This window comes from Tursiops truncatus, chromosome 13, assembly GCF_011762595.2.
Source record: "Tursiops truncatus isolate mTurTru1 chromosome 13, mTurTru1.mat.Y, whole genome shotgun sequence".
Taxonomy (NCBI): Eukaryota; Metazoa; Chordata; class Mammalia; order Artiodactyla; family Delphinidae; genus Tursiops; species Tursiops truncatus.
In genome coordinates, this window is record NC_047046.1 from 11,764,634 (window position 1) to 11,778,345 (window position 13,712).

The 13,712-nt window shown below is 49.2% G+C and overlaps 1 protein-coding gene across 1 annotated transcript in view; it reads left to right on the forward strand.

Annotated features, from left to right (window-relative positions):
• NOS1 (nitric oxide synthase 1) overlaps positions 1-13,712 on the forward strand; it is a 171,793-nt gene that overhangs the window by 103,747 nt on the left and 54,334 nt on the right. Inside the window, 4 exon segments of the mRNA XM_073790105.1 lie at positions 8,973-9,101; positions 10,442-10,587; positions 11,786-11,948; positions 12,958-13,049. Of these exon segments, the coding sequence (XP_073646206.1) occupies positions 8,973-9,101; positions 10,442-10,587; positions 11,786-11,948; positions 12,958-13,049 (530 nt within the window).

The following is a 13,712-nucleotide window of genomic DNA, read 5'->3' on the forward strand; positions in this document are numbered from 1 at the left end:
CCTCCTGGGGCCAAGCTCTAGGAATACACAGAGCAGGGAGCAGTGAGACCTAGATGGAAAAAAAGGAAACTTCGAGGGCCTGGATTCCAGGCCCAGCTCTGTGGCCTATCAGTTGTTAATTTGGGGATAGTCAGTTTACTTCTCAGAGCCTCCATTTCCTCATCTGAAAAATGGGTTACCATGAGGAGTCCATGCACTAGTGGATACGCAGTGGCCTAGCTTGGGTGAGGCACAGAACAGGCATTTACTGAATGTCACTTGAAATGAAACTGAAATGATCACGGCCCTTGAGTTCAGAGCCTAGAAGTCATCTTTTCCTCGAGTATTTGCCTCAACCCCCAGAAACAACCGGTCTAAAGACAAGCTCCAGACACAGACACACACACAGCAGTGATAAGTTATCACACTGTGATAGTTGCGGTTTCGTAGACTCATGAGCAGATGTTCCCTGCAGAGCCCACCTGGCTGGCTCTAGCAGATTCCACTGGCTGCATTCAGGGTACCTTCCTGGGGAGGGGGGGGGGCTGTCTCTAAGCACTTGAGAAACTTCTTATGTTTTGAGATTAGTTTCTCTCTGTGGGAAAGTGCCCCCAAATCCCTAATATAAGTTGCAATTAAACCCATTTCTGCCCCCAACTCTATCGGGCCAGGTATCCTTTGCCCTGATATGGCTCACGACCAAAATGAGACACTCAGGTTGGATTTTCCCCAAAGCATTTTCAATACCCCCGTCCCACTTCCTTGAGTTACCAGGGGTTCCTGGATTGCCCTCAAACAGGGCGCAAAGGATGCTCTCCGGGAATTTATGTTGAACAGAGTCCCTCAGAGTTCCCAGCAGCAGCAGCATCCAAATCTTGCTGATGTTTCACATCCCTCCACCCAGACCATCACCTGCTCAGTGACCTCCAGGGTCTTCCTAGGTCACTTAGTCAAGGGACCAGCTTTCTATGACCTGCTGCTGTAGGTGGTCTGAGCCAGGGTGGAACCAGGAAGTGGGGCCTATATTGATGGGTGTTCGGGTTCAGCCCTGCTGGAATTTCCACATTTTTTTAAAAAATAAATTTATTTATTTATTTTTGGCTGCTTTGGGTCTTCGTTGCTGCACACAGGCTTTCCCTAGTTGCGGTGAGCGGGGGCTACTCTTCATTGCGGTGAGTGGGCTTCTCCTTGCAGTGGCTTCTCTTGTTGCGGAGCACGGGCTCTAGGCACGCGGGCTTCAGTAGTTGTGACTTGAAAGCTCTAGAGCGCAGGCTCAGTAGTTGTGGTGCCCGGGCTTACTTGCTCCACAGCATGCGGGATCTTCCTGGACCAGGGCTCGAACCCGTGTCCCCTGCGTTGGCAGGTGGATTCCCAACCACTGCGCCACCAGGGAAGCCCTGCACGTATTTTGTTAACTGTTTGTTTTAATAGTGAATATATTCAATGCAAGCTGTTTGAGTGTTGTCCGTGTAGGACAATGACATTCTAGCTCAGGAAATCAGTGACTCCAATCTGTATGCTCATTTATGGCATCAAACCGCATTCAGATTCTTTCCCCAGATAGGCCGAGTTGGGTCAGAGTCATTTTTTCCTCCTCTATTTACAAATGGATATGAGCTGCCAAAGCCACCTTCACATGGAGATTCTCGGAAGTCCACAGGGCCCCACCCCACTTCTATTTTCTGAGGGTCCCAGGATGTTTAAGAGGTAAAAAGTCCAAAACATGATCACCAAGCTTGTTGTGCATTTTAAATATTTATATTTAGCAAGTTAATGCTTTTAATAAACACACACAGTACAATGCAATAGAATAGGGATGGGCCACAAGATAATTACAGGGTTTCTCAAAATTAATTCATAGTGTACATTCTGGTCTGGCAATGGGACCAAGTTTAAAGTTGTCTAATATTCTGATCATCTTGTGAGATCATTGTGACTACAAGCATCACCTCATTTGGAGAAAGCAACAACAAGCTAACTTCAAAACCCCTTGGGACTTCCCTGGCAGTCCAATGGTTAGGACTCCGTGATTCCACTGCAGGAGGTGCGGGTTCAATCCCTGGTCGGGGAACTAAGATCCCACATGCAGCCCTGCAGGGTCAAAAAAAAAACAAACAAAACCTCACCTCCAGAGGCCCTTGTCTGTGAACCCAAACTGTGATGAGTCTGACTCCCAAGCACCCCCTTCTGTAATCATCCTCCACAGACTATAGAACACGGACCATTGAATCAGGGGGAAAGAGAGAGAGTGGGGAAAGAATAAGCCACTTCAAGCTTCTGTGGAGTTATTATAAAGAATGAATCACTTTAGAAATCATGCTTTGAATACACTACAGGGAAATTATACTCCAAGGTACTTAACGCTGTTGGTTAAGTTTTATAAGTAGCAATTTTTTAATTGCACGGGTGGGTGCGTACTTGCTGGTTTGCGGGCCCGTGGTTCTAGGAACTGAGCTGCCACAGCTCCCAACTGGGTTATACCTGCTGTTCTGAGGGGTGGTACCCACAGATTGGAACAGTGCCGCCTGGCGCTGCAGCTAAGGGGCTGCAGCATGGTGTGTGGTATCCAGGCCCTGGTTTGGATGGCCCGCTGCCCGGCTCAGCCCCAGCGTGCTGCCCTCATTTTACAGCAAGCCAAGCAGGGCAAGTCGCTGAAGGCCTACGAGGGAGGAGCTGGTGCTGACACCAACAGTGAAAGAATGAGAACTTACTTGCTTTGTACAGGTTTGGGCCTCAGCTCCTAGATTCGTTTCCCAGAGCTGTTTTCAGGAGGAAGCACCAGAAACTGGGTGGCTTAAACAACAGGAATTTATTAGCTCAGAATCTGGAAACCAGAAGTCTGAGATCAAGGTGGCTACGGGGTTAGTTCCTTCTGAGGGCTGTGAGGGAAGGAGCTGCTCCAGGCCCCTGTCCTTGGCTTGTAGATGACGGTCTTCGTGTTCACATGGCGTTCTCCCTGTATACGTGTCTGCCTCCTAATTTCCCCTTTTTGTAAGGTCACCAGTCATATTGGATTAAGGCCACCTTAATGACCTCATTTTAACTTAATTTCCTCTTTAAAGACTCCAAATAAGGTCACATTTTGAGGTCCTGGGGTTAGGGCATCAAGGTATGAATTGGGAGAACACAGTTCAACTCCTAACAGTTCCTAATATGTCCCAGTTTCACTGTGAGCCTCCTGGCTGTGACAGCCCACAATCGGAGGAGGGCAGGGTGCCTGGCCTCTGTTTCTAGATCTGCCAGATTCTGATGTCTAGCATCTATCTTCCTGCCTCTAAATCCTCCCTCCACGTTCCCCCCACTTCCACTCCTTACTTCCCGACGTCTGCTAAAAGGCTCGCATCCTCCCACTTACCTAGACCGGAAGCCTCCAAGTCATTGTTGACTTTGTTCTTTTCCCTCCCATCCTCTCATGCTACAAGGCTCTTGTCCGGCTTCTGGCACCCCAGCTCCCATCTCCTGCCTTCCTGTCGTCTGCTCCTGCAGCTGTATTTTCCACCCTCCAGGCCCCTCCCCTGCACTGGTGCAGCAGCCCCCTCCTGGGTCTCTGAGCCTTCACCCTCTCCCTCCTGTAGTCCCAGCAGTCACATACTTCCTAAAATTCAGCTTCGATAATGCCACCCTCTCCATAAGGCAGCTTCTCCACTGTCTACTAAATCAAGGCCAAAGTCTTTGGCTTAGCATTTAAGGAACTCCACAGTTTTGAACTGCATTTATTTATTTATTTAAACATCTTTATTGGAGAATAATTGCTTTACAATTTGAAATGCATTTAGACCTTATATTAAATAGCTCAAGCTGCCAAAACAACAGCCACAGATTCAGCCGCGTAAACAACAGAAAGTTGTTTCTCACAGTTCTGGAGGGTGGTGCCAGCATGGTCGCATTTGGTGAGGGCTCTCTTCCTGGCTTGCAGACGGCCACCTTACACAGCCTGTGCACACAGGGAAAGAGAGAGCGCGCGATCTCTCTTCCTCTTCTTATGAGACCACTAATCCTATCAGATTGGGGTCCTGCCCTTATAACCTCATTTAACCTTAAGTACCTTCTAAAAGCCCTATCTCCAAATATGTCACACTGGGAATTAGAGTTTCAACATATGAATTCGAGAGGATACAATTCGGTCCATAGCAGACCTCAAATGAACATGTTGTTGAACACGTAGTGTGTGATGGGCACCGGTCTAGAGACTGGCAAAAGAGCAAAGTGGATGGTGAGTAGGCAAAAAACTGTATCTATATCTAAACATCTATAAAGATATATGTAAATCTATATAAGATAAAGAGATATAACTACGTACATTCATGTGCAAATACATATACACTCATAAACTACAGGCAGTGATAAGTGCTATGAATAAAAATAAAGCATGATAAAGGGGCAGAGAGTAACAAGGATGGGACACTGTTTTAGAGAATGATCAGGAGTGATCTCTGACTCAGCAATGTTTAAGTGGATGGAGACATAAGTAAGATAGGTTAGCTTTCAGCCACTGGAATTTAATCCTTCAAATCAGGAGTCTGCAAACTTTTTCTGTAAAGGAGAGGATAGGACATATTTTTGGCTTTGTGGGCCATCCCATCTTAGTCTCCATCACAACTTCCCCACTCTGCCCTTGTATTGCAAAAGCAACCATAGACAATATGGAAACAAACAAGGTTGGCTGTGTGCCAATAAAACTTTATTCACAGACACTGAAATTCAAACTTCATGTAACTTTCACCTGTCATGGCGCATTATCCTTCTTTTGACTTTTTTATTCAACAAGTTTAAAGTGGGAAAACCATCCTTAGTCCATGGGCTGTACCAAATTAGATGGTAGACCAAATTTGGCCCATGGGGCCACAGTTTGCAAACCCCTGCTTCAGAGCATGCAGCTAGAAGATGCTTCTCCCAAGAGAATGGGGATCACTGTAGGGCCTAGGACACAAGTCCCTGGCACATAGTACGTATTCAGTGTGTATTTGTTGAAAGAGAGAACGCAGGGAGGGAAGGAAAGGGACAAGGAATGAGGGTGCCGGGGCTCCTACAAGCTGAATTCCTGGCTCAGGGCCCCAGGCTGACATGACCTCACCTGCTGTCTCCTCTTGGGTTGCGAGATCATTTCCTTCCATTTCCTCAGGGCCTCTCTGCAGGCTCCCCAAGCAAAGAGGTGTTGACAAAGCCTTTGAAATGCCCAGGAGCTCAGAGCCTCCTTTGCAAATTTAGGAACAGGCATGGAGGAGCCCTCCCATAGAACCCACTGAAATCGAGTCAGTGTCTCCCGCGATCTGAAAAGCTTCCATTGTCTACCCCAGACACAAATCCAGAAACAAACACACAGCCGCAGCCCAAAGTCCACTTGTGCCCCATCCCCAGCTTAACAACCCACAAGGGCCACTAATCTGAATTTTTAGCTTAGGTCCCCACTCAGAAAAGTCATTTGCATCCCCCATGCAGACCCCTGACTGCTATATTAATCTCCCCATTTGTCCCCTCCTGCGTCATCTAATACTACTGCTGGCTAATTAAAACATCAAAGCCCAAGTACAGCAGCCCTGCCAGAGGCCTCCTAATGCCTGGTTTCAAGTGGGCAGTTCACACAGCCTGGGATGCGGGATGGCACACCTCGCGCCTGAGCCCCCCGTTACTTGTCTCGTAATGACCACCCCTCGCACATCTGGACCCTCAGCACGTGGCCTCTTTTACTGCCTGTTATCTCACTCCCTCCACCCTGCCAATGATGGCTGCCTGCCCACCGGCCACACCCCACCCCTCTCTTCCTCCCTCCTTGTCAGGCTCCCCACCCTCCTGCCCTCCTGTCACCTCCACGGGTCCTGGGCCCGACCCCACCACCAACACCATGTCTGTTATCCCCACTGTGGGATTCCAGCTGCCCCTCAACCTCCAGGGTGTTAAGAGAGAGAGTTTCTAAACGGGCTAAGTGACGCCCTTGCCTAGGGAGGACGGCTGGGGTGCCTCCCACGCGGGAAAGGTAGGACTTTATTTTCTCAAGGATGCAGGTCATCGGCACAATCAGAGGAGTTTGTCACCGCAAAGGCCTGCCCAGAGGTGCCCTCCATCACCTGGACATCTGCTGGAAGACGCAGGAGTGGAAATAGAATCCGAAGTAAAGAAGTTTAGGTTGTCTGGACGGGCCTTCCAAGGAAGTGGAGTTTGGGCGTGGCTTCACGTGGGGACATGAGTAAAATAGCTTAAGAGTTTAGCAGGATAGAAGGGCAAGTAGGGAATCTGCCTGTTCCCTGTTAGGGAGCTCATCGACATCATTCTCCTGCTCCCGGGGTGGCACTACAGCAGTAACGCTTATAGCAGTAGTCGTTGTAACAGGACTACGAGTTTTACTAGTAGCAGAACAATGATACCAATAGTGATGAGGAATGGCTACCATCTAGGAGGCTGTTGCAATCACCCCAATGAAAGATGATGGAGGCTTGGACAGGGTGCTGGCCAGCAGATGGAGAGAAAGGGGACCAAATGGATTCTAGAGTTACTTAGAAGGCTAAAATGGATGGGAGTCGGGGATGGATGGGGGGGTGGGAGATAAAGAGGATGATGTCCAGGAAGCTCCTCCCTGTGGCATATGCACAGGTGGTGGATGGGTGGTGGTGCCCAACACTGAGATGGGAGCCACTGGGGATGACTGGGTCTGGCCAGAGCAGGGAGGTGTGGAAGATCCTGAGTCACAGTACCTTCCCGTTGTTCTCTGCCATGGCTCCCTGCACTGTTCTGGCATGATCTCTAACAGTGACATGCTGTCACCTGCCTCCTGTTCCCCAAACTCCAACATGGCAGCATGGACGCTTCAGCACAGAGCTCCTCTTCCTCGGCCGGAAAGGTGGCCATGCCTCTCACTTCTCTGCCAGCAAGACCGTGCTCCCACTTCTTTGTCTGGTGAACACCTACTTATCCTTCGGGTCTTGACTTAGAAGTCAAATACTCTGGGTCAGGCGCCTCTTCTGTGTGCTTCCGCAGCCCCCTACCCGCTGCCAACGTCCCGTGTTATGACACCCAGTTCAGTCAGTTATAGTGGTTCATTAAATCCCCATCCCCATTGGACTGTGAACTCCGTGAGGGCACAGATCCCATCTGTATGTTTGTCACTGTAGCCCTGGCCCTTACTGACTTGCCTGGCACATAGGAGATATTCAATAAACACGTGTTGAATGAATGAATGAGTGAGTTGTGCGTGATCGTCAAGAGGCAGGATAGTCGAACAGTTCAGGGCATGGTTTCAAAGGCCAGACTGCCAGGCTTTGACTCCTGGCTCCAGCTTACTAGCTCTGTGGTCTTAGACAACTTAGTTAACCTCTCTGTGCCTCAGTTTCCTCATCTGTAAAATGGGGATGATGTTGCTTGGAACATAGCAAGTGCACATTGAATGCTGGTTTTCAGTAGTTGTCCTTCAGAGTTCCCTGTGATTTCTGTCCTAGGCTTAACCTGATTTAATCCTAATTCACAGCTCCCTGCCAGCCTGAGCACCTCCAGGCTGATGAGCCGTGGACCCTGCCTCCTTTCTGACTTCATCTCCTTGTACTCATCCTCACTCATCCACTCCAGCCACACTGGCCTCCTTGCTGGTCCTTTGAACTGAGCAAACTCATCCCTACCTCAGGGTCTTTGCACTTGCCTCTTTCCCCTCCACTTTGTCACCATTACCTCCCTCTATATTATATTCTTATCACCACCTGAAATTGTATCATCCACATATTAGTTTACTTATTATTTACCTCTGCTTCTCCCAAAACGATGCTCCAGAAGGACAAGGATCCTGACTGCCTTGTTCACCTCAGTGTCCCCAATGCCTAACGGTGTCTAGCACATAGAAGGGGCTCAGTAAATACAATTTGAATGTGTGAATGCCCTGCCTCAAGGTCACTGCCCACTGCTCTACTCTTTGGCCTGAGTGACGCAACATTGTCTCATCTTCTCCCCTCCGTTGCTCGGCCATTGCACCAGGGTGTGCCTGCTGCCTGTCCCTTAGAGCTGCTGATGCTTGTCTGATGCACGAGCACACCTCTGCCCAGGCAGGTAGACAACCACTCAGAAACCCAAGACAGAATATGATCCTTATCGATGAAGTTCATAATGGATGGGCCAACATTTGTCAGCCCAGGCTTATCCCCGCTCACCTACTGGACAGTTTGCTTACAGAGGTGAAGATAAATGGAGCACTGAAGACATTCAAGATGGAGAGAACAGGGGCTTCCCTGGTGGCGCAGTGGTTGGGAGTCCGCCTGCCGATGCAGGGGACACGGGTTCGTGCCCCGGTCCGGGAGGATCCCACATGCCGCGGAGCGGCTGGGTCCGTGAGCCATGGCCGCTGAGCCTGCGCGTCCGGAGCCTGTGCTCTGCGACGGGAGAGGCCGCAGCGGTGAGAGGCCCGCGTACCGCAAAAAAAAAAAAAAAAAAAGATGGAGAGAACAGTAAGTGCAAAGGCCTGAGGCAGGGACATGTTTGGCCTTTTTGAAAAGCAGAAATCTGAAATCGGGGGAAAGTATTCTATGCTTCAAACCTTTCTCACATAAACTTTTTGTTTTCCCAGTACTTGCCCGGAATGGTGAGTTCAGGCTATGGCAGGAAGGCCCAGAAATCCAAGTAACTTGACCCAGCCTCAGGTTTGATTCCTCCGCCCTGAGGGCTGTCATCATTTGAAGACACTGACAGTGTTCTTTCAGTCACTTATTCATTCCACAAACTTTCATTAAGTCCCTGCTAATGTGCCAGACCCCGTGCTAGACTCCAGAGAGACCACCTTTGAGTTCCTGACCCCTCTCCCCAGAACAGAACCTGAACCATTCTTCCACGGTGCCTCCTTCAGCACAGGTAGAGGGACCAAGTTCTCAGCTACCTTGTACGTGTCCATCCCAGAGAGTCACGGACAGTTGGTGACTGGCGACAGATTCCAGGAAGAGCATCACCTCTCCCCATCCCAATGGAAACAATCTTCCAGTGCCCTCAAATGCATAATATCTCATCTTTATTCTCTCCTCCAGCCCCCCGCCTCGGGAAAACAGTCTCCCATAAAGAATGGCAGCCCCTCCAAGTGCCCTCGTTTCCTCAAGGTCAAGAACTGGGAGACCGATGTGGTTCTCTCTGACACCCTCCACCTTAAGAGCACGTTGGTGAGTACCCCAGCGAGGGGGAGACCAGGGTTTCTCAACCCCAGTGATATCCACACATGGGACTGGGTAATTCTTACCGTGGGGACCAACCTGTGCATTATAAGATGTTGAGCATCACCCCTGACCTGTGCCAGCCGGATGCCAGTACTCCCCCCTCACCAAGTTGTGACAACCAAATATGTCTTCAGACATTACCAGATGTCCCCTGGGTGGGAAATTCACCCCCATTTGAGAACCACTGGTGGATACTTACTTGTGCAAATGCTTTTTATTTGTGTCCCCTTGTACTCAAAAGGGGAGTTGCTGGTTCTAAGTACATTCTTTTTCTCTCACACAGTCCGACCACTGATGGAGTTTTGGACAAACCCTTCTTGGTTTTCAGTCTGTCCTCTAAATTTTATATATTTTTCAGTCAATCAACCAATCTGTTGTTTTACATTGTTCTGGAAAATGGGCCTCTTGGAGGAATGTTGTATCAGTTAGCTATCGGAGTGTAACAAACTTCCCCCAAAATTAGTGACCTAAAACAACCACCGCTTATTATTTTCCAAAAGCCTACAGATGGACTGTGTGGTTCTGCTGATCTCATGCTTCTGCGATCATCTGAGGGGTCAGCCCTCGGCAGGCTGGTCTAGGATGGCCCTGGCTGGGATAACTCAGCTCTGCTCCATGCGGCCTCGCATCTTCCAGCAAGCTAGCTTGGTCTCCTTCACATGCTGGTTGCAGTGTCCTGAGAGAATGAGCAGAAATGTGTAAGATCTCTTGAGGTCGAGACTCAGAATGGGCACAGTGTCACTTCTGCCATATTCTATTGGCCCAAACAAGCCAATATTCAAAAGGAGATTCAAAAGGAGATTGATTCAAAAGGAGAGGGAAGAGGCTTTACCTCTTGATGAGAATTGCTGTAAAGTCACATAGCAAAGGCTGTGAATACAGGGAGGGGAAGAATTAGGGCTATGTTCTGCAATTAACATCCCACAGACACATTCTAACAAGTTACTGTAATCACTCTACTAGCTCCTTCTTGATCAACATGGGATCAAAACATATTGGGGGATTCAGCACCAATGGTTCTGCTTCCCAGGGAATGACAGTCACAAAGCCCCTCTCCCCCCAGTTAAGTGGAGCAAACACATTCAGGACCTTAAAGTGATGCTTGCCCTTTCCTTACCTGGGCTGATAACCAGGTCCAACAGTGATTAGAAGCTGGTATGTGAGAAATCCGCATTGGGAATTAAAGCCGGGGAAGCCCCACCATGAATGTCAGATCCAGGTCCCCAACCCTACACGTGCCACATTGGGTGAAATGAAGCAATAGCCCAAGTCTCTTTTCCTTCCAGGGAACGGGATGCACTGAGCACATCTGTATGGGGTCCATCATGCTTCCTTCTCAGCAAATACGAAGGCCTGAAGACGTCCGCACAAAAGAACAGCTCTTCCCTCTTGCCAAAGAGTTTATTGATCAGTACTTCTCATCAATTAAAAGGCAAGTTCATGTCTACACTGGGAAGACCGGGTACTGGGTACGAAGACTTCAGGTCCAAATGTGCAGACAGTTGAACCAAGACCTGAGCATAAGGCCTCTGCCTGCCATGCACAGAGGTCAAAAACTGGTGGCCCAAGGGCCAGATCTGGCCCCTAGAAGTGTTTTTGTTTAGCCTGCAAAGTGTTGCTTAAATTTGAAATTTTTCAAGCAATTCCACGCCTGGGTATATTCCCTAAAGAAACTCTCACACTTGTTCACAAGAAGGCCTGCATAAGAATGTTCACTGAAACATTGTTAGAATAGGAAAAACAATTAAAGAGCCAACTGGAAACAATCTCAACTCCATTGATAGGAGAATGTGTAAGTAAACTGTGGCATTTTCTGTAATGGAATACTATACAGCTATAAACATGAACAGGTTAAAACTCTGCATGTTCATGGAAATGAAGCTCCTAAATAACTTTGAGCAAAGGAAGAAAAGGACAGGCTGTAGAAGGATACGTTCAGGACAGCCCCATTTACATAAACTTTCTAAACATGCAGAAAAATACTATACGTGATTGAGGGGATAGATACACAAGTGGCAAAAATATAAACAAAAGCATGAGAATGCTAAATGCCACATTCAAAACAGCAGGCACTCCTGGAAAGAAAGTGGGCTACGGTGCAGAGTAGTCCCCAAGGAACTATAATATATTTTCTTATTTATTTATCATCTCTTAGGCTTGGGACATGGGTATCCATTACATTATCCTCTATACCTTTTTGTAAGCCTGAACCTTTTCATAAGAACTTTTTAACTTTCTAAAATTCAGTTTATTGCCACCATTTAAAAATTAGAAGAGTTGCCTTTAAAAATCAGATTTCCAGTTTCTCTTGAAAGAAAATCTGGCAGTACCAGGCCCCCATTCCTATCAGACAACAGCAGGCTAGAGCAGAGTTGGGGCTGCCCCCTTTGGACCAGGCGTAGGCTCACCTGTTTGCTGCAGTCCCCATCCAGCCGGTTCAGTCCTATGTACACTGCCGGGCCTTTGTAGGTGTTTGAGTTTGCCAGTCTCTGCTTTATGTTGAAACTGTTGTGTCCAGATATCAGTCCAGACTCTGTGGCTTCTGGCCTCCTGTAATAGCTCACTCCTTCCACCAACCTCTAATTTAGTAGAGAGGGTGATGCTCCCATGTCTCTTTTCTCTTCCCTCAGATTCGGCTCCAAAGCTCATATGGAGAGGCTGGAAGAGGTGAGCAAAGAGATCGAAACCACCAGCACCTACCAGCTCAAGGACACAGAGCTCATCTACGGGGCCAAGCACGCCTGGAGGAATGCCTCCCGCTGCGTCGGCCGGATCCAGTGGTCCAAGCTGCAGGTGAGCAGTCAGGCTCAGATACTAGGAAGAGCTCTTTGGTGGGGTTGCCGGGGGAGGAATGAGCTTTGAAAAGGGTCAGCTCCTAGCAAGGGCACTTGGTGGCTGTGGTGAACTCTCAGATGGTGACCATGGGGTCCCAAATTCTCAGATCATGACTGTATCTGGCTTATATCTTATTTAGCCCAAACAATCTTTTTTAAAAATTGAATCTGATGTCTCTAGGTAGGGCTTATACTCTCCAGTTTACTGCAGACCCCACTTGCCCCTTTTGTCTTATACCTCCTCTCTTGCCTTATTTCCATTATCTGCCTACTCCCTAAAAGCATTAGATTCTGCGTCCCCTGGTGTGATTTCTTTTCCTCTAGGGAATAGTTTCATTTTGGAAGTAGATTAGTTATCAATCTTGGGGTGGGGGGCGTGGGGGTGGGGTGTCTGGTTTTTTTGTGGTTGTTTTATTTTTTTTTTATTTTTTATATATTTTTTGTGGTACGCGGGCCTCTCACTGTTGTGGCCTCTCCCGTTGCGGAGCACAGGCTCCGGAGGCGCAGTCTCAGCGGCCATGGCTCACGGGCCCAGCCGCTCCGCGGCATGTGGGATCTTCCCGGACCGGGGCACGAACCCGTGTCCCCTGCATCGGCAGGCGGACTCTCAACCACTGCGCCACCAGGGAAGCCCCTGGTTGTTTTATGTTTAAGTCCCTAATCTCTAGGAACCTCATAGGAGATACAGGCAGCCCATTTAAAGTCCCTCCTTTGCTCAGCATCTCCTTCCTACATTCGCTTACACTCCATGCCTACTTTTAGGGGATTTTTCCTGGTTTGATTGGCCATAGTTATTAGGGTAGAAAAAAAAGATGAAACCCAGCCCGGGGCTCAGTAATGAGATGCTCACTACTCCAGGGGCGCAGAAGCCAGGGTGGGCTCTGGGCGCTCCTCCATTGGGAGGGCTGCCCTGGGGGTGATGAATGGGGAAGGAGGAGGTGATCGCTCCCACGATATACTCCTTGCAGGTGTTCGATGCCCGCGACTGTACCACGGCTCACGGGATGTTCAACTACATCTGTAACCATATCAAGTATGCTACCAACAAAGGGAACCTCAGGTGAGCTGACCCGCTTAGGGGAGCGGAGTCCGATGTACCCCCATTGTTGACCCTTGGGTCTGGCATTCACCCCCCTGTGAAGGAAATGCTCCCCCTCTTTTCCCGGGGACAGGTGTCAAGCCGAGAGAGGTAGCCTGGCATCCTCGTTCTAACCAGCATGTGCCTTCTCTTCCGGGAGAAACAGATTCCCATGTGGTTTGCGAGACTACAGCGACCAGAATCATGTTTATTCCACAGTTCGGTATCACCCAGCGGAGGAAACAGGAAGGGATGTTTCAGATTCCCAGGAATAGGAAAATCCCATTGCCGGTGGTGACCTGCTTTTACCAGCTCCTGCTCTGTTGCCTGGAGCCGCCTCTGAGGCTCCCTGGGTTTAAAAGGCAATTTCTCTTCCCACTGCCGTGGGGACCACCGTTTCTGGTTCCACCAAGCTGAGCCGCACCTGGGACTCCTCTTGCCCCCCGTGAAGAACAAAGCCACAGGATACAGGCCAAGGCAGGAAGGCGCCAATGTGAGCTGCTGGCTTCCACACTGGCAAGTCTCAGCTGGGAGAGGAGCAGCTAGAAGGGAACAGCTGGGGCCCCCGCAGGCAGGCGGTGACAGTTGTTAATCCTACTCCCTCAGTCCTGCCCCTGCATCTGTTCCCAGCAGCTGAGGACCAGC